The sequence below is a fragment of the Augochlora pura genome, chromosome 3, assembly GCF_028453695.1.
Source record: "Augochlora pura isolate Apur16 chromosome 3, APUR_v2.2.1, whole genome shotgun sequence".
Lineage (NCBI taxonomy): Eukaryota > Metazoa > Arthropoda > Insecta > Hymenoptera > Halictidae > Augochlora > Augochlora pura.
Window position 1 is genome coordinate 16,292,374 of NC_135774.1, and position 25,254 is coordinate 16,317,627.

The 25,254-nt window shown below is 34.7% G+C and overlaps 2 protein-coding genes across 4 annotated transcripts in view; one reads left to right on the forward strand and one right to left on the reverse strand.

Moving 5' to 3' along the window:
- Cdase (neutral ceramidase) overlaps positions 1–25,254 on the forward strand; it is a 106,120-nt gene that overhangs the window by 41,686 nt on the left and 39,180 nt on the right. The gene's annotated exons all lie outside the window — the stretch shown is intronic.
- Positions 1,213–15,162, reverse strand: Cpr6 (cuticular protein 6). The gene is made up of 3 exons (XM_078196916.1): positions 15,066–15,162; positions 7,052–7,318; positions 1,213–2,737 (listed from the first exon to the last, which is right to left on the reverse strand). The coding sequence occupies exons 1-3, from the start codon at positions 15,072–15,074 to the stop codon at positions 2,453–2,455; spliced, it is 561 nt and encodes a 186-aa protein (XP_078053042.1). The 5' UTR covers positions 15,075–15,162; the 3' UTR covers positions 1,213–2,452.

The window sequence follows — 25,254 nt, forward strand, 5'->3', positions numbered from 1 at the left end:
GTACCAATGTCGCGTCATGTGAAATCATGGGAAATCACGTCGAATCGTAAGAAGAAATCCGTGACGATTTAGGTGAAAACATGTTGATATCGCGCTATGTGACAGTCGAAGAGTGTGAGTTAATTCTATGAGAAACAGATCTGGATCTTATCGCGTTGTTGATATATATTGTATGTTATATATTTATTATATATTTTGTCACACGTGAACGGATTTCATGTTACTAATATAATGCGTTGTAATATTTCTATGAGAAAACATATCTTAAAATCCATCTAAACTTTTCCTTTTAAGTCTCTTAAAACTCATAATATCAGAGCTCAAGTCCTTTTAATTTTTTAAAATGATCTCGTCATCCTATTTATAACTCATCTACCCTATCTTAAAGTAGATAATTACAGCTTTCATTCGAACTAAATTTCACAAAACTAGCCCTACGAGAACGTATCTCAAAATTTATCTAAAATCAAGGCTCGGAATTAACCTCCGGCACGTTTGTCCATTGACAATTGCCGTTTGTCTATTGTCAGTTGTCTATCGCCTTGAATTTTTTATAATTTTCCTTATCTTTTACTATATGTAACAGGTTCGCGAGCACAACCGCGTACACAACCTAATAGAAATACTGCAATATATCCCGCATCTCCTTCCAATTGGAAGAACTGCTGCTCGAGCTTTCACACTCCACCGGAAACGCTGCATTACTAAATCGTAGCAACTTCGTAGCACCATCGTAGCATGTGATTTCATGCGACGCGACATTAATGTGTTCTTTGTTCTCTAATGATGTCACGCGCTACCACATTATTTCATGTTACGTGGCGTCGCTATGTTTCTATCTTCATGTATGGCGTGGCGTTTAGATTTAGATTATAGAAATAAGCAAGCTCACCCTCTTCCAGCGTCGCATAACTTCGCGTGATTTCACGTCTCGTGAGATTAGCATGTTCCACTTTTTTCAACACCTCGGACGAAATCGCTTGGATGCACAGGCTGGATTAACGCTGAATTATCCAGTTAAGTGTTTTTGACGATTATATCCGTCATGCGTAAAATTTTATTACAATTTGATATTTAAATTGTAATTCTGGCGAAAACTAAATTATATTCGTAAATTTTAATATGTCTAAAATGTTTAGAGGTCAGGACGGAATGAAACAAACAAATGAAAATTATAAATAGTTTCAGTTGGATTCATAATATCTCTCGTCATCGTTTGATTATCGCGACACACACTGGTGGGCGCTTTGCAAAGAGATCGCCACAGTTAACTGGTTAAGTACTATGGATTGTCCCAAAAGCTTCGTAAAGTGCGTTCTCTGAATCAGTGGTCCACCATTTCCATGCCTACAATTTCAACGAACATTTCAAGATAGTTTCCTGAACCATTCAAGAGTGTTAAAGTCTCTTAAATCAATCAAGCAATCCCCTTCTTCTCTCAATCATTTTAATAAGTCGAAAACAGTACACTGATGTTCTTACGCTCTCTAAGTTACAGCACCTGTTCCGTCACAAATCTCGTCACGAATGCTCGGAGTATGCATTCTGTTTGTACAATAATTGACAAAGCTCGACGAATCCGTATGCGGTTAAGCTGGGAGATAATAGTAATTCTCGATCAGAATCGCTCATCTCCGCGACCGAAATTGTGCTGTCACAACCCGAACGCAAACGTACCTTAACGCGAAACAATTTGTCGAACGAGCAATTGGCGCTTTGAAATCAGTGGAAGCTTAAAAAGCACGGGAAACCTTTACGGAAAAGGGACGACGACGTTGTTTAGCGCACATGCTGCTTATCGATAGTGTTCATAAAAGATGTCCATAGAAGATCGATCTTGCGGAGATCAGAATTGGATCGGCATCACTTACTCGCCGACATCGAACGCGAGCATGCCGAACAAACTTTTGGGACAACCCGACGCACACCAAATCACAATGCATAAATAATCGCGTTGCCGGAAAACAATTGCCGGAGTGACACGCACCGATCATTCGACACTTATTATAAACGTTGCTGGTTCCGCCTTTCTCTAACGAACCACGAAGACACCGAAGTCGCGGGAAGTCTGACCGAACGCGGCCGATTACGTCGGGAGGATAAAATGTACTATGTGCATGCAGAGCAATCGCGCCACCCGTTAGATCAGACATCTTAGAGCCAGGAGAGAAGCGACGGAAACGGAAGCGGAGAATTTCGCTGGGCAGAGCCCGTTATTGATAAATTGAACGCAAGACGTTACGGCGTCGATTGCGGCGCGATCGGTTCTTAAGATAGTCATTTCGGGACCCTAAAACATCACTCGAGGATCAAGCCGGGCTGCCGATATCCGGCCTCGCGATATCCGGCGCCGATCTCCCCTTTCTCTCGATCCCGAAAACTGTCCCGGAGCCTCGGTGACCCCGCCTATTTTTCTCTTCCTCGGTTGCGTCGGTGGGATCGATCACGGGATTTAATAGTGCTTGTCATAGTCCTTGTAGCTGTTGAAGTACGCCGGCGACACGTATTTCGCGACGGGGATCGGCTTCGGATGGACAGCCGGCCCCACCTTTTTCACCACCGCGTTGAACCCGTTGTGATCGTCGGCCGTGTACTCCACGATCCTAACGCTGCCGTCGGGCTCGTTGACGCTGTAAGACCCGTGGACAACGTCGCCGTCGCGGACTTCGTGCTGGGTCTTCACGTCGCCGGTATGGGGGTCGTGGACGCCATAGTTGAACGTGTACTTCGGGTGTGCCTGGAAAATGAGGGAATGGTTTTCGGTGAAATTTCAGAGTTCTTCATAATCAGTTCATGATCATTTCATTTTTCATTTCATGAATGTTAAGGGGAAATTGCTAGTCTCCCTCTCTCCCCCTCCCCCCCCCCCTCTCTCTCTCTCTCTCTCTCTCTCTTTCGCTTACTATTAGCTTGTTCGGCAAGTCATTTCGTTTTTTTTAGGTGAAAATGAAACACAATAGATAACTAAACAAAAATGATTGCAAAGAATCAAACAAAATTTTTAACAAGCGAGGCTTACTATATCAGTTGTCTAAATATATATGAGCCGTTCAGTGCACACATCGACTAACTCCATAAAACAAAAAGTCGAGAAACGTGATGAAATGATGTACATTGATTTTTAAAATTCCTGTTATAACATAGATTCACATATATAATGTAGAATGAATAAATACAGATATAGCTTTCATTTAACGTATAATTTAATGTATAAAATTAATATTATTTAATGTATAAAATTAACAAGAAAAAATAGCCAAAAAAAAAAAAAAATTTTGCCGTTTAATGGTGTTAATCTTTATTATTCAGGAAAGTTATTATAAATATAAAAAGTTATGACTATACCAAGTGCTTTGACACTTAAATTTAAGATTTTTCAAAAAGTGGAGTTAATCGATGTGTGCACTGGGCGGCTCATATAATGATTATGCAGCTTAAGTGTGAAGTTGGCTGTGAAAAATTAGGTCCTATGTTGGGAAGAAACGAAATTATTTTCCGAACAACCCAATAGTTTATTAAATCACACTTCAATTAAAATTCGCTTGAAATTGAATTGTGGCGGCAAATTGGCGAGATTTATTTAGCGAATTTAGACACTAAATATTAATTAAAAACTCAGTCGATTATAATAGTTGATAACATTTTATGATGCGCGAGAAGGTATTTTTATACTGCCCTCACCAGTTTCTATAAAATAGATAATACTAATGTCAAATTTTGGCAATGTTAAATACGCGTTTTCTATTTTAGTAATAGTAGAATCGTATTTATTTTGATGCTAATATTGGCTTACTTAACCCATTGCAGTCGGAAACATTTCAACAATTTTCACAATTTTATAAATGTTATTGCGTTTTGATATTGAAATTACACGTTACAATGTCAGAAGTGCTACAAGATTGAAATATTTCATTTATATAATGAAATTAAAATTAAAAAGTTAATGTGTGCAATGTTGATCACTTTTTCGACATTCTTGCGGTTTTTTGATCTTAATAAAATTAAAAAGATTTCACAGATCAGCGTAAAAATTGCGTTTAAAATCCGAGCAAATAAGTCCGCTCTCCAGGTACGGTTGACAAGCCAATTAAAGTGACAAAATGTAACCACGTATCTCACGACTACTACTCTCATTTTTATGAAAAATTGCTTCTCGTTTCGTGAAATCTCGACGCTTTAGACGACACGATTTTGAGCTGACCTCAAAGAGAAACGTAGCGAAAGTTGCCATGAAAAATATTCCAATATTGTTCGAGAAGTTTGTATTGTAATAACAGATGTATTTGATGTTTCTTTTTTATTAACCTCTTCAGCGAAGAATTTTTATAACAGGGAATAATCTATTTAATTGTTTCTTTTTTATTTATCATCCATCTCATTTCGTTGGATGAGATTTTGTTAATATTGCTAAAGGATTCTGTAATAAATAGTTTTGAAACTCAGTCTCATTTTCTTTACACTTGAAATAATCATAATTTAAAAAAAAAAGCTAAACAGACACATACGTGATAGTATCCCTGAAGAGTCCTTGTCCTTGTCAATTATATATTTACACAATATTTGAGTAACAAATTTGACAATATTACAAATCAATGAAGTCGCTGCAAACGAGCTTGCAGAGTTCTCCGACAACGTTTATTATGTCAATCATTCAATAGTGTATTGAAGCAAAGGATGCATTCAGCTTTTAATTAAAATCGACTTTAATTAAAATTGAAATTCGCGGTTCAATAAATTAAATGGCAATAAGATGGATTGCAAAGCTTCATTGACCCGAAATATTGTACAATACAGTCGAGAATTATTCCGATTATTTCGAATAAATATTTGTCTAAGATAATTATCTGAATGTATTCCGATTATCCGAATATTTAATTTAAATAATTCGTTATTCTGAATATTATATTCGTAATACGAATGATTCTTTGTCGAAGTAATTTTTTATTCGAATAAGCAATGTAGAAAGAAATAACTCGATCAACAATGTAACAACACTTTATATTTTATCACTTTTATTAAACCAATTATTTTGCATATGATTTTCTGCGCGAATAAATTCTTATTCGACGAAGCTCGTCACAGAATGGATTCTTATTCGAATAAATTTTTAATTGAATGAATTCTTACTTGAATAAGTTCTTAATCGAATGAATTCTTATTCGAATACATTCACAATCGAATAAGTTCCTATTCTAATGAAATCTTATTCTAATAAGTTCGTATTTGAATTAATTAATTCTCATTCGAATGAATTATTATTCGAATAAAATTGTATTGGAATGAATTCTTATTCAAATAAAATAATATTGGAATATTCAATACCCTATTCAATTAAAGTTGTATTCAGTACAATTTTTATCTATATAAATTTACCATCGATTGAATGAATTATTCAATTTTGTCGAACAAAATTTGATTCCTCAGTCTTCATATCTTTCACCCGCGATTCGAATAAAATTTATTCACAGTAGTAAAATTGAATCGCAAGATCAATGGAAACAATGAGTCATTAATTCGCCTCTAACACAGACGACCTGGTCAACCACGAAAGAGAATTGTTCTAGAGATTAATATTCCGCGCACGATATGCTAAGCATAATAGGAGCTCTCAAGTGCAGAAAACGCAATCTCGTCAACTACTCGCTTGTCCGCGAATTACTCTCGAAAATTGTTGATTTGCATAAACATTCGCAATCTGTCGTGGAACGAACGTGCGCGCGGCTCTGCCGGCGTTTAGAATGGAATAGAAATCAATCAGTCTCGTTGAATTAGCGCAAATTACGGACCGTCGACTGGTCTCTGTTAATCGTGACTAGGAAATATGAAGAATATATAATTTGCATGAAAGATCGCGTTTTACGCGAACTTGTCGGCATGCGACTTCGCCTTTCAGCCGGCTCGCGTGTATGTTAATTGAAATTCTTGACTGTGTAAACCGGTGCTTCGCATCAGAACTCCTTCCGCGGCGTATCTCATTGTCGCGGTCGTTTCCGTGACGCTTTCTCGCGGCGCCGCGCGACGCGACGTCTGCTGGTGTACTAGTCTCTGCGCTAGTCTGCCAGTCTGCATCTAGACGGATATCTGTTACGCGGATGCATGGTTACGAAATTTCTATGGGAACTAAACTAGCTCGCTCGATCTACTGGAACGCTTATCTGATCCACTTTTAGCTTACAAACACGTAATGTCGTATGCATTACACACGCTTTTGTAACCTTCCACGGGTTTCGGTCGAACGGACTGTTTGAACATTTTTTCGGAGATAGCGTAGATTTTAGACAATGGTTTATGAAACTGTACGCAGCATGGATGGGTACTTAACCTGTTAACCGGATAATTAACTTTTGTTCTACCCGTTTCACAATGGGGACAGTTTTTTTCTCCTCGCAGTGAGAAGTATCACGGTTGGAGCAGCAACGACGAGTCCTTGATTACATATTCTGATGAAATTGGGAGATGTGTAAACGAAATGTTTTCGATGCGAGAAGGATTAATTAAATAAATTGAGATGATTATTTCGTGGCATTGTGTTTCTTGAGCTAAGAGATTTAGATAAAGCAAAATTATGATTAGTGCAGCATCGCTTTATTTTTTATAGTAAGCCTTTTTTGAAATAAGATAGCATTAGTTTGTTTGTAAGATTGTAAGTTTTCATGAAGCATTAGACAAATGTGCAATTTTTGCAATAGTAAAGAACAGGGATGGTGTCACTCGTCCAGTAAGAGGCTCACTTTTCATAAATGCATAAAATGAGCTTTTTAATCAAGCTATGTTAAATCTGTGTCAATAATACATACTCTTACAACGAAACAATGGTTATAATATTATATTGCATTTTGAAAACGTCAAATTTCAAAGTTCACTTTTGCATCTAATTTTAGTATCTACTTTTTACATCTAGTTTTATTATCAAATTTCAACATCTAATCTTTTTATCCACATTGTACACAGACTTAACAATGTACAATGTCGAAGTTGAATATGCGAGTGCTTGACACTATTTCCGAAGAGGTTGAGAAGGCGATGATGATTAATGTGGTCGGATACTCACGTAGTAATCGTGCTCATGATCGACGTGGTGCTCATAAGCGTGAGCGGCGTGATCGAGCGATGCGGTGACGTGCACCGGTGCGGCGGAAACCGCGTGCACCGGGACCGCCACTGTCGGCAGTACCGCGTGTCCTTCGTAGTCAGCAGATCCTGCCGCGTATCCTTCGAGACCCTCGTAATCGGAATATGAGATCCCGTGGCCTCCGTTGTAACCGCTCAAAACCACGCCGTTGCTGTACGCAAGCGTCGCACACACCAAGCACAGTACCTGGAATTTCATTGTCGATTAATGCACGGGATTATTAATTTCGACTCGAAGCCTGAAACAGCGCGAATCAACTCAAGTTTCTCTTTTTCCAAGCTCTCAACCTTTCTACTCAACTAAGACACGATTGCAGCATTTTTATTTTACACTTTACATTTTACACTTTTCGAGAAGTGCGTCAAAATTGATTATTATTTATTTATTTTCGAAGAATGTAACATATTCTTTATATTACAATATTCTTATATATATAATTATTTTCAACAGAAGTTAGTCAATAATCACTTAAAAGTGATAGTGATTTTGAAGATGACTTGTGACATGACACTGACATAGAACCCGTTTCGGAACTTTCTGAAGGAGTGTCTAGTGTAAAAATCATGCTAAATTCACCTGAAAGCGTAGAAGACGTAATAATTTTGCTTATTGGAAATAATCTCTTTGAGTGTATGACGTTAGAATCAAATCGGTATTATAGTCAAATTTCATACTGAAATATATTTCGAACTATACCCTTCCCCGAAGAAGTATTAATTACTTATAATATTTATTGTGTTATAAATATTATTAAATATACGAAAAATTGATTATACTTTTTCACTTCGCAGACATAACTTTCCGGTAGACCAAATATATAAAGACGAATTCGTTTCGTATCATTTTCTAAAATTTTACTGGAAAATATATGATTTGTAACAAGTTACGTTGCTTTTATACAAATCATATCATTTCTATAAGATAGTGTCAAAAAATGCCGACATTTCATGAACGACGGCACAAAAAAATTACCGGACGAATACGTGTTAAGGGCAGGGAAGTTCTAAAGGCTTCATGATCTCGGTTTAGCGACTATGTCGGTTGTTCCAGTGGAAAGAATTTTCTTTCTTCCGAAGCTCAAGCGAGAAGGGGAAAGTTTGAACTTTTCCCGGATTAGTTTTTCCATCGAATCACGACATTTTTTTTCTCGAGATCGTCATTCACGCCGGACCGGTATATCACGGACATGGAAGTGCCATAAAGCTAACGGGATTATGGCAAACATTACGCTGGCCGGGCTACTACAAGCAATATAAACGCAACTTCAGTAATGACGGTGCTTCTCGCGTTTATGAGTAAAATGATGCGCTAAATGCATTAGGGGAAGTTCCTCGTGGAAAATGTGGGAACTGTTAAGACAAACGATCGCGGCGACATTTCATGACGAGAATATACATTGCATCGATCGAAAGTCTCAAGTACCACTAGGGTAGATGCTCCAATTTCCGCGTCTTTAAGATAATTTTTGCTTTGCCGAGGTTCTTATTAAATATCCTAATTTTTATTTGATGCAGAAAAATTGTATTTTGATTTTTCAGATATTTAGACATATTTTTATTGCATGACAGAAATTAATAATTTAATGTTTTTAGTGGAATAGAAAAAGGTATTTTTCACTGTAATTATATGTTCTTTGAGAGGATTTATTAGATATATTATACGTTGTATTATATTATATATTAAATTATATTTATATTTCTGTATCTGCCTACATTTCTGTTCTTTTTATAATAGGGAGCACAGTATAGTAAATTACGCGACTTTTTCGAAATACATAGTCGTCCATCTGAGCGAATAATTTGCAATTTGTTTACAAAATGATAAAATAAAGTCATGGCGGATCAAAAACAGTTCGTTCGAATGAAAACATTGCTACAATTCGTGAAAGTGCTGATAATAAATCATTAACGTCAACTCCACGTTGTTCTTTCAAGAATTGAACATTTCTTGTGACATTTTGTAACTAATTTTGCATAAGGAAGATAAAAATCCAAGACCCACTCAAGAAAAATCATTTTATCAAAGAAAAGTTACTATTTCGTGTAGATTTTGTCCATTCACTTTTTAAAACGAGAAGGAAGATACAGTTACAGTGAATGCTGCACGTTATGATAAAGCAATTATTAATTATGTACAGCTGAAATTGAACGGAATCGACACAAGCAATGTTTATTTTCAATAAAATGAAACTATACCGTACATAGTGCGTGGAAACATCGCTTTATTGCGATCGAAATTCAATGGTTTCAATTCAATTTCAAGAAATGGTGCGGCGAATTGGCCATCTCGTTCGTGTGATTTTTCTCCGTTGAACTTTTTCATTGGGGTTATTTTAAAAGCAAAGTTTACGCCAACAATATAATAATAATTCATGATCTATAAAACAACATTAGAAATGAAATTGGTGAATTAAACGATCATACGTGCTTATAATGTTATCGAAAATTTTGATAGCCGAATCAAAGTCTTATAAACATGATCGCGGTGCTTTTTTTGAAAGAAAAAAAAAATACAATAGAATTGAAAATAATTTGTTTTCTATTTTTAAAAACGCACAAATTATGCAATACTTTTCTCTATATTTAACATGTTGATAAGTAAACATATTAAAAAATATAAATCATTTTATGTATAAATCTTTTTTTTCTACTTTATTTTATTTTTAAAATCATAAATTATAATATGTAATAGTATGAATCATTTTATGTATAAACCTTTTCTTGTTCCATTTTCTTTTCTTTTTAAAACCGTGATACAGTAATTGGGCAGACGCAGAAATTAAGACATCTGCACTAGTATTATACTTTTTAGAGCAGACATTGCAGGCCATTGTACCTCCAACTCATTATGCATTTCCATCTACGACAACTGCGTGAATCTGCTTCTTCTCATCACGAACGTCAACACTATTAACTTATCTTTATAGCATCTTAATTGAAGAGTAGCCTGGATGTTGCTTATCTAGATCATTTCGTACGAATTCAGACGCATCCCGAACTCTGGTTCAGATGCGACTTCATTCGATTCTAGACCGTGAGAACTGATGTTTCATTTAGGCGTAAACGATTCCAATTTAAATAGATCTTATTCTTCGGACTCCAAAGTCATGTCTAAATTGAGTCTATTGAGTCGGACAATTGGTTTTATTCTTTCACCAGAAGATAAAATTCGATTTTTTAATGTTTGAAAGAGAGAATTCTTTTTGAGATTTTTCTGGTAGTTTAGATCATTTATGTTCGTAGAAATTACTCAACATTGGAAAATGACGTGTTTTTGAGGTGATTGGAAGTAATTTTTTCCTTTACAAAAATTTTCTTCGAGGTGTCCTTAACGAGTTATTAACGAAAGAGAGTGACCAATGAGAGGTGAGCTCGGTTGACGCGAGGTGACCGAACTAATCGGCAGAATTGAGCTTCGTTCGCTCGTTGAATCAATCGTCTCGCGTCAGATGAACTCGGTCACTCGTTGGTCACTCTTTCTCGTTAATAATTCGTTATGGATACCTCGGGGAAAATTTTTGTAAAGGAATAAATTGCTTCAAATGACCTCAAAAACTCCTTATTATACGATCTCAGGTAAATTTTGGGATACCCTTTATAGAAAGAATATTGAATTTAATTTTTAACACCCTTGAAAAAGCTAGTTGCGTACAATCTTTAAAGAAAAATATCTCAAAAACAAAGATCCATTTTGAAAACCTCTTTGAGAGGTTCCTTAACACTTTGCACTCCAGTGGTAGCCCTAAGGCACCATTAAAATTGTTCTATTATGTCCTAAAATAATTATTACACTTACGATGTTGAATTTGTAGATTTGAAAAATAATTCAAAGTGGAACTGTTGTTACGAGTCACAAATCAATTTCATATGCATAACATACACTTTGTCACATAAAATGAAAATATTACAAGGCAGAAAAGTGATTTCAAATTTACAATTAAAATGGCTTCTAGTGCATAAGGTTAATATTAAATGTTTATTATCGAGAACAATATTATTACGTGCGTACTTTAACTAAATCGCGATCGTAAGATCTCTATGTCAGCTTTAACTAAATAGCTTTAACCAGTAAACAAATTATTACTATTACCAGTACTATCTCTTTTTTCCTCCAGTGTTATATCTGGGTTTTAATTCGATTGACGCGCATAGAGCCAAGTCTAACTGTTGTTTCATTCTATTGTATGTTTTTATGTTTCTAGTTGTAGGAACGACCGAACCATTTGACATGTTTTTAGTATTATTGCTTTTTGGATGTACGTGTGTGTGTTTTTCTTTAGATTTAATTTAACTAAGTTTTCTGTGAACGAGTGTGGTGTGATTTCTGTGGCTGAGATAATGAACGGTAGCACTATGACTTTCATTTATTTCCAAATTCTTTGTATTTCAATTTTGAGGTCTTCATATTTTTCTATTTTTTCTTTGTATTTGGATATTATGTTTTTATCACTCGGAATCGATATGTCGTAATTATTATTATTGTTGTCATCATCATTATTATTATTATTATCATTATTATTGCTGTTATTACAACCGACACAAAAGACCGTAAGAGTTTTTGGCAACCGTGTGACGAGTTCGACGAACGGAAAGCGAGGAAAGTCGACTCACGCGCCGAGAAAGTTTCTCGTGTTACCGGTGTGTCGTCTTCCAATAAAAGTGTCCCTTCTCACTTTCTCGACCTTGCCCCGTAAACTAATACGAATCCGCGGAAGTGGTCATAGCCCCGCCATCAATTTACCGCGTTGTGTGGATGCCAGCGATAAACCGCAAACGAAACTTCCCCGAGTATCGTCTATGAGCGGAGCGTTATCTCCTATAGAATCTATCGTCTATCCGGCAAAACGAGTTTCCGGTGCTGTGGTTCTTGGCATCGCTGGGAACAGATCTTTCCCTGGGTCGTTGTTCCGTCGGTGTCTAATTAAACCAGCCTCTTTGTCTTCGGATGAAATTTTTTTTTTTTAGCAAACCGATTGTGAATTCTAAACGAGTCGCGAGGAGCTGAAGGAAACCTTCTTTCAATTTTCGTCGAGTTGTAGAACCTCTTCGCAATCGTAGGAAGACGCGTTTTACCGATGTTCTATTGTCTACCGTTTGTCTATGTTATCAGAAACTGCACGATCTGCACTCGTCATTTTATTACTGAAATTTCATGCTTGTTCAATTTTTGAACAATTTCGTTGTGAATCTCTTGTTTTTTTTTTTAAATCTTGGTCCTGCGTAAGGCTATTTATTAATTTTCTCTATTTTATATATATTATAGTTAATTACATATTATATATTAATGTATTATATATCATTATATTTATAATACATTATATACTACATTATAGCTTAAACTATAGTTTTTCTGTATTCGCTATCTTGTAGGTGCAATTTATACATTATAACTGTTATTAATTTTGCTGAGCTACAGATAAATTATTGCCGAGATTTTTAGACGTTTAGAATCGTTTAAATATTTTTAATATCGTATTGCTCTAGCTACATAAGTTTCTAAATTCTCAGTTTTATAAGTTTATTACATTCACCTGGCTATTATTCACTTTCTATAACAATCAATACATTTTTACATCGATTCATTGTTTTGTAGAATTAAAATAGGTGCATAATGCAGATTTTAAACTCAGTTAAGGTTATGTTCATTACTTTTCTTATCGTTTTATTTGTCACTGCATATAGTCTCGTAAAAAGCATAGAATTTACGTTTTAATTATAGTGTAAGGCCATTGTTAAATTGTGAAACCGAGGGCGGGAAATTTTTGAATAGTATTATAATATGTTAATTTCACAAGCAAGTCGATGAATAAGATACAGCGGAAGATTATTTTCCGAACTACCAGACCCTCGTGAATTACCATTCTTCTGATGGGACATCTATCGACGCTCCTAAATATCGAGCAAACGACAATATAACTCTACGAAATTAATTTGGCCGGGTATCGAAACGACGTCGAAGCTCCCAATATCGGTGATCGAGGCGAAAAGTAGCAGGAAAGTAGAACGAAAACATAATTTCGGGATAATTTCTCCTAACAATAGTGATAGCTGTCCAACAAACGTTAACTCTTTTATTTTGGCAAGCAAAAACAAAGCGTGCACCTTCTCTTGGTATTTTCTGACGAAAGAAAGTCACTTCTATTATTTAATAAAATTCAGTTTTATTTTTATCCCTCTATTTTAAAAAATATATTAAGTATTGTTAAATTCGCTATATCAAAGAGAAGCTCTAAAATTTAGTTCTAAATAAATTCTTTAAAAATGTTTACATATTAAATCTTTAAATATGCTCCTAATATTATTAACAAAATATATTATCGTGTCCTGGAGAGTTTACAGAATCATACTATAAGAGAATTATTGGAACAACAATAAAACCGTATTGGAACAATAACAAAAACTGTCGTTGTATATGTCTCATAGAATTGTGTTTTGGATTTGCTATTAGTTATTATTATTTTGGATTTGATGTTAGTTATTTATATTATTTGCCATTATTTTGCATTTGTTATTAGCTATTTTTATTATTTGTCATTATTTTAGATTTGTTATTTCCAATTCTTCGCACGCGAGTGGCGACACCGAGGCACCATTAAAAATTGTTGCACCGCGTTCGAAAATCATTTTTATATTATCAGAATTGTCTATATTTAGAAAAGAAACTGTTAAAAACATAACTGTTGCATGATTCATAACACTTAATTTCATATGTATGAAATGCACAGAAGACTGCTCTGAATTTGCAGTTAATAACTCGAGGTAGAATTAAAATTCATTGAAGATTATTCAATTGGTTTAAAAATAGGGGATCATGTGAATTGAAAATTGTGCAGTTAATTAAATTATAACAGCAACTAATAAAATCTTAGACCACAAAGGATTTCAGTTTTGCTATTCGAACCTTTCAGTTAATTGAATTACTAATTATTTTAATCGGGAGTGCAATTGAAATACAATACAATTAAAATACAGTTCTTCTGGAAGAAAAACTTTCAAGAAGTAAGATACATTTTTGCGTTTTTAAAATAATTGATTTTTCTATTAAATATAAAAATTTAACAATTACTTGCAAATAAAATATTCGTTTAATTTATAATTTGCTATTTCACTTTGGAATAGTCGCGTGATTTGCTTCAACATCTTATTATCTATTATCTTTAAATTCATAATTCTAATCAATTACATCCTAATTCGTAATTAATGTGATCGAATCACTTTATAGCTGTAATTCTTTTAGCAATCTAACTATAATTCTGCACAGCTCTGAATGATGATGACTTAACTTCAAATTGATTACACATCAAACACGGTAACATGTCATCGAACTGACTCCGTATCAATTAATATCAATTAATGATACAACGACAAATTAATACCGCGTCCGCTATAACTTTTGGTGTAGAATCAGTTTGACGCTGTTACCATTACTAAATAGAGGGAGTCCATTCGACTTAAGTCTCCATTACCGAATACGCCAGCCAATTTGCCGTCAAGTCACCATCATCATCGTCCCAAAGTCCAATTTGACGTCACGTCACCACTCGAGAGGTATCGAATGCAAGGGGTTAAAATAATTTCTGGTGGTCAAGAAGAATGCTTCTCGCGACAATAAGGACCGACCCTATCCGCGTGTATTCAGCGTCCACGATGGCCGAACCGGCGGGACATAGAGCCGAGGGTGAATTTATTCCGGAAGAGCGACCCAATTCGCTCCCCCGGTGTGTCCGAGGAAAAGTTCTCTCACAGAGAAGCCTCGAAGAATTACAATAGATAGGCCGAGGACCGATTAGGGAAAGTTCTGAAAAATATCCCGACGAATCTATCCGGCACAAGAAATACCCGGCGGAAAACTTGGGGACGCGAGAGAGAAAGAGAGAGAGAAAGAGCGCGCGCGCGCACACAAGCCGACTTTGTCCCACCCCGCAGCAGCGTACCTTCAGCATCGTTGCTCGAGAGTTCGAGGGGTGTCCCGTTTCACTGGTATATGCGAAAACGCCGCGGTACACACTGATAGTCGTTATTCCGGGACGATCGCCTTATATCTATCTCCCACCCGGCGACTATTCCGTTCCGGGCAAAAGCCCTCGTCCTCCTACTGCGTTCTCCCGGCACTCCACCCCCACCTGCGGTTTCCTCGGCTCCTTTTTTCCGTTTTTTTTCTCTGACTGGAGAACACACGGCCGCAGATCGTCCACGTGCCGCTCTTTTTCTCTTTCCCCGCCACGGACGGCGGAACGACCTGGCCGAGCTTCGACTTCCGGCTCGGACAGGAACTTTCGGAGATTTCGGCCGATTTTTAGGCTGCGAACGCCTCTAATCTGTTAATCGGTGAATTAACTTTCGTGCAACTCGTTTCACAACGGTCACTTTCTTCTTCGAGTTTAGAGGTTACCGGGGAAGTTGCAAATATCGTACCAGTTTCTATTCGATTGTATTTCATTTTAAATTGAAGATTTCGCTTGAAATTGCGAAGGTAATTAGTAACACCCATTGGAAGATCGGTTGGTTAGCCAATGTTTTCATTATTAATTTTGTCTACATACTTTTATTTTATTATTATATATTTTTCTTAGCGCCCGCAAAATAGCAGTGGATTTGTAATTACCCGCGGGTATTCTTTGTAAGCCCGGGGGAACATTTATTGATAAATAAATATTAGGTTGGTGCATGTGAAATGTCGGATTACTATGTGAATATATAAAATTACATATCTTTCTTCAAAAGCGATTTTATTTAATGAAAGTATACTCCAATTTGAAGCAATAAACTCAATTATGTAATTGTAAAAGTTAAAGGTATTACATTATGAAAGTTATAACGAAGGTATGATTTAGGATATAGATTGCCAAATCGTACTTTTTCAACTTTTTTGAGAATTCAAATAATAAGTCCTTTTACACATTTATAAAGTTAAAAAATGATTCAATAACGTGTCAGCGTATTACTCTAAATAATTACTTATATAAATAAGATTATCAGTTTTACACATTTTTAAAATTTGCTTAAGTGGTACGATTATGGCAACTCTCCCTTATATTATCACGCTTGACTATTCGAGTACTGAGTTAATTTTTTTTTAAATATTTGCTAAGATCGTTGAGGTAAATATTGACGTGAATATTTAATTTTTTTATATTTTTTAGAATGAGGAAAGACTTTTCTATTAATTTTCTATAAATTTTCTATTTAACCCTTTGCACTGTAATAACGAGTTAGATTCGTGGTAAAGATTTCATGCAAGATCTACTAAATATGAATTTTATTAATTTCTTCTAACTCGAATTAATATTTAGTTTCTTCTGTTATCAAAGTTTCGAAACGTGAATAGCTAAAGACGATACATGGAATAAAACTTGTCTGGTAAATTAAGTAAACTATAAGAAGAAATAAGTGCTAATGAAGGCATAAAAAAAATCGTAGTTCAAGGGGTTGACAATAAAATTGACCTTTGTAATTTATTAACTTCATTATTAACATAACAGATTCTCGACAAATATTGATGGCGTCGCATCAGAATGAACATCGCCTTCATTTTCTTAAATAGTATGATAAATGTATTTTTTACTTCACATATTATCATAGCTCGTGTCAAGACAAATACCTTAACGTAAAAAAAAAATGGAATCAATGAAGTGACATATTTATAACTGTTTTATTTAGTTTACGTAAACAGCATCACTGCATTGATTTCACTATTTTTGTGTATGGTTATATACCATAAGTTTGAACCCTTTGCTGTCGGAGACATTTTAACTGGAAATCCAAAATATTTTTCCAGACTTAGAGCAAATATTTTCTTTTTATATAACCTGAAGCATTTTATACATTGTGGAATTTATTTTATTATTATTTAATTTAATTTAATATTTATGCAATTTGTAGGGGTTCATCCTAAATGATCCTAGAAAGATGCACAAGTGAAAGATCCAAATGACAGTGCCATAATTACATAATTAATTAATATAACTATGTATAGTCATATAACTACAATTTCTCCATAAAAATAGAAACTATAGGCAAAGATTCACGCCAGCAATTTTTATCGGCTTCGAACATTTCCTTAACCCCTTGCACTATGATTCCTTCATGCTGCGTTAATTAGCATTTATTCGTTTTTAATACATTCTTTAATAGGACTAGACAATTCCTAGTTCTTGTATTGTCTTTATTTACTTTCGTTTCCATACTTTGCTAACAGAAGAATTAAATTTGGTTTCGATTTGAAATAAATTAATAATATTCATACTTAGTAGGCCATGCATGAAATCTTTATCACTACTCTGACTCGTTATTAGAGTGCAAGGGGTTAAGGGTGTCTCGATCCAGGTCGTCGAATTAATCGACGATTTTCTTGCGCATCGTGCTGGCGAGACGGTAGAGATGGATAGTCGAGTAAAGAAATTAATTTGGCAAGAAGAGGAACGCGAGGCGCGAGAGGCGTGGCCGCCTCCGTTACGTTAGGAAGTGTCGTAATGATTAGGAGCGTTGGAACAAAGCTCGCCTGTTCGCTTCTCCGCATAGGTAATATGCCTTTTGTACGGCGCAGCGATCTTGCACCCGATGCAATCGTCCCGTCGGCGAAATAATTCCCTCGGCGCTAATGACGCCAGACTCTTTTTCTCGCCCGGCATTAAACACGTGTGAAATAGGGGAAAAGAAACGCCATTCTTTTCGACAACCCGTGCCTCGAATCGTTATCCACTTTAATGGCGTGTGTCAAATCTTATGGAAAAGTTCATTCGAAATCACTGTACCAGTGATTATTGCACTGCGAATCGTTGTGCAAAATAAATGTTGCTTTTCGAACAAATCGGGAAAATTAGTCTTGGAAGCGACGAGTACAGAGATTAATTAATAGACTGTAGATTGTCATGTAAAGTGAAATGTTTTATTTGAAACATTTTGATATGTTCATTATGTTTCCCCTGAACGTCGAGATTAATTATTAGACTGCAGATTTTAGTGCAAAATAGAACATTCTTTCTAAAACGTTTTAGAAAATTAACTTTGGAACTATTGGGCCTTCAAATAAATTATTTCAGAATGTTTCATATAAAATTAAATATATTCTATCTGAAATCTTTACAAAAGTCTGAAAATTAATTAATAGACTATAGATCGCAAAAATGATAAAATTTGTTTTGAAACATTTGATTTTGAAATTATGTGCTGTTTGAAATAAACAGACTTTTATAATTGTTATAATTGTTATAATTATTATATTTGCTATACTTGCTTTAATAGAATTTAAAATGACGTGAATTCACGTAAGCGGTCGCGAATTTATTAATTCGAAATCTATTGAAACTTGAGATTAATTATTATTCTTTCTTTTAATTATTCTTTCTGAGATCCTTTCAAAAAATTAATCTTTCTAAAAAATTAAAAATTAATAAGTAATGATTTTCGACCTGAAACTTATATATCACTTTTTAATGGATTGTAACATTTAACTATACAATGTACAATATTGCAGCCTTTTGTATAAGCTGAAATGACTGAAGGCAGTAATAATAAATAATATAATAATATTTCATGCAAAGTAAAACATTCTGTTTGAAATTTGTAAAAAAAGCTAACCTTGAAATCACAGGAGTGTGGACAACAAGTATTAAATACCGTTTAATACTTATTTTTTCACATAAAAGGGAATTTCGTTTAAATAAAAAAAAGGATAAAGGATTTGGCAAGGGAAATTCTGAAAAATATTCGTGGGCAGGTTAAAAGATTTACGAAAACGAAATTAAATGGAGGGTGCTACCCCACACATTGCCATATATTGTACGGTATTTTCGCAAGGTTCCTGTTCCAAGGGGATGTCAGACACTAAGTGTTTTCAAAACATCGATGCCGAACGCGTGAGAGGGTCACGCGTGGCTGGTCACGTTCTCTTTCGATTCTTGACACTTAACGCGAAGTTTTGTCAGGGTCGGCTTTATCCAATACGGACCTTGGAGCCCTATGAAAAAATTTGCGCCGTCGAAACAATTTTTCCTATGACAAGGTTAATTGAAATCGGAGAGGAGGTCGACGCCGCGGCTCGCAAGGGTTTTGTTAACCCATTAACCGCCGCAATTCAAAAATCAATATAATTATAATAATATCTATATGCAACATAACTATACTTAAACTTATTTAAACTGAATTGATCATCATTATTATTATTATTATTATTTATTTGCAAATTTTAGAAATATTTCCTGTCCCATATTTGGGACATTGACCGAATAAATTATTGCAAACATAATAAAGATTAATATTATAAATTTTAATATGTATATGTTCTTAAAAAGGACAATGGCGGGTATTGCGTTAATGTTGAAAGACTGAACTAACTACATACCATGAATATTCTATGGAGGAGTGATCAAGGAAAACAAAGGATTTCTGGAATCGCTTAATTTTATTAATTGAATTAAGTGATGGTATTATAGGAATCAGAAATTTCTTTTGTTCAACGTAGAGTAATATCAATGATTACTTCTTAAAATTAAAATTAAAATTGTTTGAAGAAGTAATCATTGATATTACTCTCTACGTTGAACAAAAGAAATTTCTGATTCCTATAATACCATTACTAATTATTTATTAAGAAAATATTTGTATTGCCCTATTGTAAGTAGTTGAGCATTCTTCGAATTATTTCGAGTACATATTTATGTAAAATAATTATTCAAATGATATCCTTTTAGTCGAATATTTTGTTCGAATCATTCATAATTCGTTATCAATTATTATGTTTGTTTATACGAATAATTCTACAGCTTTTAATTCTAAATAAATATTGTAAAAATATTCGCAAATTATTATCACAATTTTTAAGCATTCAACAATCTCAATCTTGAGAGATACTTTGCATCCAAAGGAAGGTTACTTAATCATGCGTCAATGATCAGTTCACTAAAAAGTTAATTACAAAAATTAACATGAAAGAAAGTAATCAACTAGATAAACACTACATCCTATAATTCATATTTAAATCAATTATTTTCAATTTAGTTCCTGTAGAAATAAATTCTTGCTAGAATTGTTATATAAATAAAATTTGTTCGATATAAACTTTCATTTAATTGAATAAAAGTATCAAATAAATACTTGACTCGTTATCTGTCACTCAATGTCTAAATAAAATTTCTGCCAACACTAATTTATATTCCCTTTAAATCCACAATTTTTGGACAATATCCATCCCCTTAATCATTTAATATGTTCCAAATTCCCATTTTATTGATTTCACATTAAATTACATCAAATTACTGACAATTTTGATTCATTTAAATATTTCCGAGTTGCGCATTTATTTTTATACTTTAGCTTGCTCGCAATACATTCCAAACAATGTAATACGATACCTTAGCTTCCTGCGAACAATTGTACGCGGAGATAACCTCGAAATGTTTACAGAATGTTGAAAATCAATTGTCCGATGGCCCGAAAGCGACGACACCGAACCTCGATGAATGAAACTCGTTTCACACGTGTTAGTACGCGAAGCTTCGTCGTAAAGGGCGTGGTCTGCTCTACCGATTCCCGCCGAAATGATGCAACAATACCCGCAACAAAGCTCGTTTGTCTAGCTGAACGAATGGCGATGGTGTTCCAGCGTCGCATCGAGCGGTTGTTATGCAAAGGCGACGTTAAAAAACGGCAACGATTTCGCCCGGCTGGCTGCGGATCGGTAATGTCGGTCAAGAGCGGACCACATGGGAAAACGGACCTCTTTTGCCGTCCCCCTTTTCTCCCCCGTACGGTCGCTTCCTTCCCCGAACTCTTTCCATTTAATTAACCGCGCCTTCGTCTGTCCGTTGTTTACATAACTAACATCGAAAAAACACAGAAAAAAACGAACGCTTTCCGTCCTGTATATTCAGCTCGAGGTTTCACGACTCCTTAGACCCGCTGATCGTCGAATTATTATGAATCTTTTTTTTTCGTCGTTTGCGACACGCGTTGCGCAGACGTTTTCTTTTATTCGCGATTGTGACAATCTCGCGTTGCACAGAAATCATTCTGCGCTCTTGTCACAATATGGTCCTATGTAGACCATTTCGAAAGCGGTTTTTTTAATTCACGCAACAGCTCAAGCGAGCATGTTTACATTAATTCGAGGACTTTGGACGCTCATTTTTGAGAGTCATAAACACGTTTCGTAGAACGGATTTAAGCTGACGATTTAAAGCGAAACCGTACATTATCCGGTACGTAATGACTTTTTTCGAACTGAACTATGTGCCTCGATCTTTTTTTTTAATGATAGAGTAATTACTATACTAGAAATAGGTGTACCAAAGTTTAGTGTACTAGAGACAAGTATACAAAAATTTAATATACTAAATACTATACTTTACTATACTAAAGACTATTACTTGGAATGGCAAAAATATTTTTTAATTTTTCGTCTCTATCATTTTTATGTGAGCCTGTAACAAAATTTTTTAAAATGTCTGTTACAGATTTCGGTAACATACGCATATACTGAAAATTTTATTGAAATCAGTTCATGTTGTAGAGTGTTACAACAAATTAAAGATTGTCAAAAATCGTAGTTCACGATTGATAAAAAATTGTACGAAATCTGCAGTTGCTAAAATTGGTAGTTTTTATTGTAATTTTTACAATAACCCTAGACCAACCCCCTTTCATTTTTCAACACAAGTGACATCATGGGGTTGCAGACGATTCATAACAAAATCTTAATAATCAAAATATTATTTTTTCATTTTCTAAACATAAAATATGTCAGTAGAATAAGAAAAACCTCGATGTTTCAGTATTTATTTATATGTTTGCATACAATTTAAAAATGTTATGGAGTCACCGGCAACCCTACAGTGTCGTTCTAGGATCAATTGATGTCGATGAAATATTCAGCATGCACAAAAATATTAGAATATTTTATAATATTATTTTAGGCTATCTACTTAAATTATGAACTCTGAATAATAAATGATAATACAATATATTAAAAAATTTAAAAAAACGAGAGCTTTTTACCTTGCTTTATCATTCTAAGTAATAAGCAAACTCTAACAAAGTAGTTTAATCATGATACATACATATATGGTATACTATATATACTACAAATTGCAGATTTTGTTTCTCCTCTATATTGTGTTATTTTCTGGTTAATTATTTCTTATAAAACTGCCTTACATTTCTGATCGATTTTAATTATACACAATAACATTTTAATATCCCCAAACACGGCAGTTTTCTCGGCAGTAAAATTTTTGTGTCAAACAGTTTTTATTGGAAACTTTCTGCTACGGGTTGTACACGTATTGTTATCTAATCCCTCTATTTAAGAAAAATTCAAATCGTCTAGCCCACTTTGAAAAAAGTTATTTCGTTTCACAAAAGTGTTCAAATAATAACAGAAGTCAATGTATCTCGTACACGATAAAGCCCGGATAAAGCGGAGGATCCTTTGTATTCAGTTTCGTTGGCGAAACGACGGGGAGAGAACAAATTCCGCGAAATTGCAACGCGAGTTAGATCCGTATCAATCGTTGCATTCTTCCCTGTCCATGACATAAAGATAGTAATCCCGGTCTCGTTCGTAGGTCACGGGTCTGAGATCCGAACGAAGCCACGTATAACTATTACAAGCGTTTCTATAAATAATAATGGTTGCCGTTTCGCGTGAGGATTCCGGCGGCAGCGCGCGTTACGAAAGGAATCCTTGGCTCGCGGGGGAATAATAGTGCGTTGCCAAACCTTGGTCTCTAATCCATTTAACGGAAACGATCTTTCAAAGAGCCCTGGCCAGACCTTTTTCTTTCGCTTCTTACTGACTCGGAACGCTTGGAAGTCGCTCGATCCTGAAGGAGGACCTTGCCCAGGCAAGAACGTGGGTTTACGGCCAGTTAAAGTAGATAATGTCCATGGTCAGCCGGCGTGAAAGGATTATTAAGGAAGAGTACCTGTTACTTGAGCCATTTCAACCGCGAGGCGTCTCCGCGAGCCACGGACTCCTACCTTCAACACCTTCGAGTGGATTTTGCAATTTTAAATTCATTATATGGACCGTTTAGCTTGATAGTGGTGCAAGTAAATTTTTTTCTGTTGTTTCGGGAAAAGAAAGGTTAGCGTATTAGTCAGCTTAAATATGTAAATTAATTATGTCACGGTTGATCATGTTAATATAAATTAATCAAGTCTGACAATGTTTCAACTAATTTATTAATACGGCATTTGATTATATAAATGGACCGTAAATGGACATACACCATTTTCATAATTAGTCAATTGCAAAAATCATGTTTCAATTACGAAAAATTAAATATTACTTAAATTATATTAACATATGATATTAATATTGCATATTTATTGTAATTTACACCACATTCGTAATGAGTCGTTATGCAATTTACTTTATTCATCGATTTTATATTTTACAAAGCATTGGCATTTTCTTAAATATTATATGTTATATATAATATTTATTAAATGAATTAAATATTATATGTTATATATAATATTTATTAAATGAATTAAATATTATATGTTATATGTAATATTTATTAAATGAATTAAATATTATATATTATACATAAATGATACTTCGAATTTATAATTATTCAAAGCACTGTGGGCGATTTCTTTTAAGTATAAAAAACGTCTTGATTCGTAACACAGGACGTTTCTAGGACATTCATACGACATTCGATACGTTGTTCTCGTGCTATCTGTCTAATACCTGATCTTCATTTATTTAATATCCTACAATCTATTCCTCCAAAATCGTTTAAAATATCTACATCGAGTCAGGACAAAATCATTTAGGAAAACAGATTTCTATAAATTATATCGCAAGCAAAAAATGCAAATAATTATGCATATAAGAAATTGTCTTTGCATAGTTTCGCAGTGTGCTAATTATTTTCAATTGAATGCATATCCTGAGAACGATCAGTCCTAAGTTTATTCTTATATTTATTCGATGGTCCCAAAATAATTCTACTTTTACATCATCGTTATCAAACTCTGTACCATATATTTGCTAAACAAATTCGCCGCTCTCGCAAACATCGTTCACCGAATCTCTAATCCGGATCGACGATCGTCGGATAGCGCAACGCGCACTTTGTAAATGTGGCTCGATCGGTTTCGCGGCGATATTAATGTTTGTCGAAGCAATTACCGTCCATGTTGATTGCGCCGGCATCAATTAAGGAAATTACCGTGGATCGCGACAGAAAGTGTGCATGGAAAATCGAGGGAAGTCCATCGCAACTTGATAACAAATGCGATCGGAGTTCCAGCGCTCGTTAAATTAGCCAATTATCGGATCCGGGCGAAAATAGTTTCCAGCTGCGTTTAAAACAATTTACTTTCTCGGAGGAAAGCTGGATATCTAGATCGGCTGGCGGATTTGGAACATCCTTTCCTAGTGATACTCGAAACGGTGTAACGATCGAGCATTATTTATATCGTTGCGAATTTCATTAACTCTACTCGTAACGTGTTGCGACATTTTATTTATAGCATCGCAATACTGAATTGTATTAATAGGTATATTTCAGTTAATATGTCGATTCTCACAAGAGATGGTGTTGCTAATATATTGCTTAGTTTAGATACAGTGGGCCGCATTAATATTCGGACACCATCGCATTTGAGAAATTTTTACTCCGTATTTTTACTCTTTGTTGAACTAATGAATTTATAGTTTTTTAATAAGTCAGAACACTTAGTTTAGATTCTACAAACATAAGTTTAACTTACATAATTTGTATAGTTTCATTGTTAATTGATATTAAATTGAATGATATTAAATGAACTAGTGCTTAATTTTGACGTCGCAAAAATATTCGGACACTTTACAAATTATAATCTGATCATTAAGGATATACATATATTTTAACAAAAATAAATTGATATTAATACTTTGTTGGATTGCCCTTTTGCCTAATTACATGGTTTAATCGTTCAGGCATACTCGAAATAATTTTAGTTAAATATTCTAATGGAATACATGATCATTCTTCGGTTAATCGTAATTTTAATTCTTGTTTGGACTTTATTGGCGACATTCTGATTCGACGATCTAAGTAATCCCATAAATTTTCAATCGGATCTAGATTTGGTGATTATGGAGGAGTTTTCAATACTTTTGGGCAA

Excerpts from the sequence above, each read along its gene's own strand:
- Cpr6 (XM_078196916.1), bottom strand. Across the intron at positions 2,738-7,051 it reads ATCATGAGCACGATTACTAC|GCACACCCGAAGTACACGTT; the intron begins GTGAGTATCCGA and ends CTCATTTTCCAG.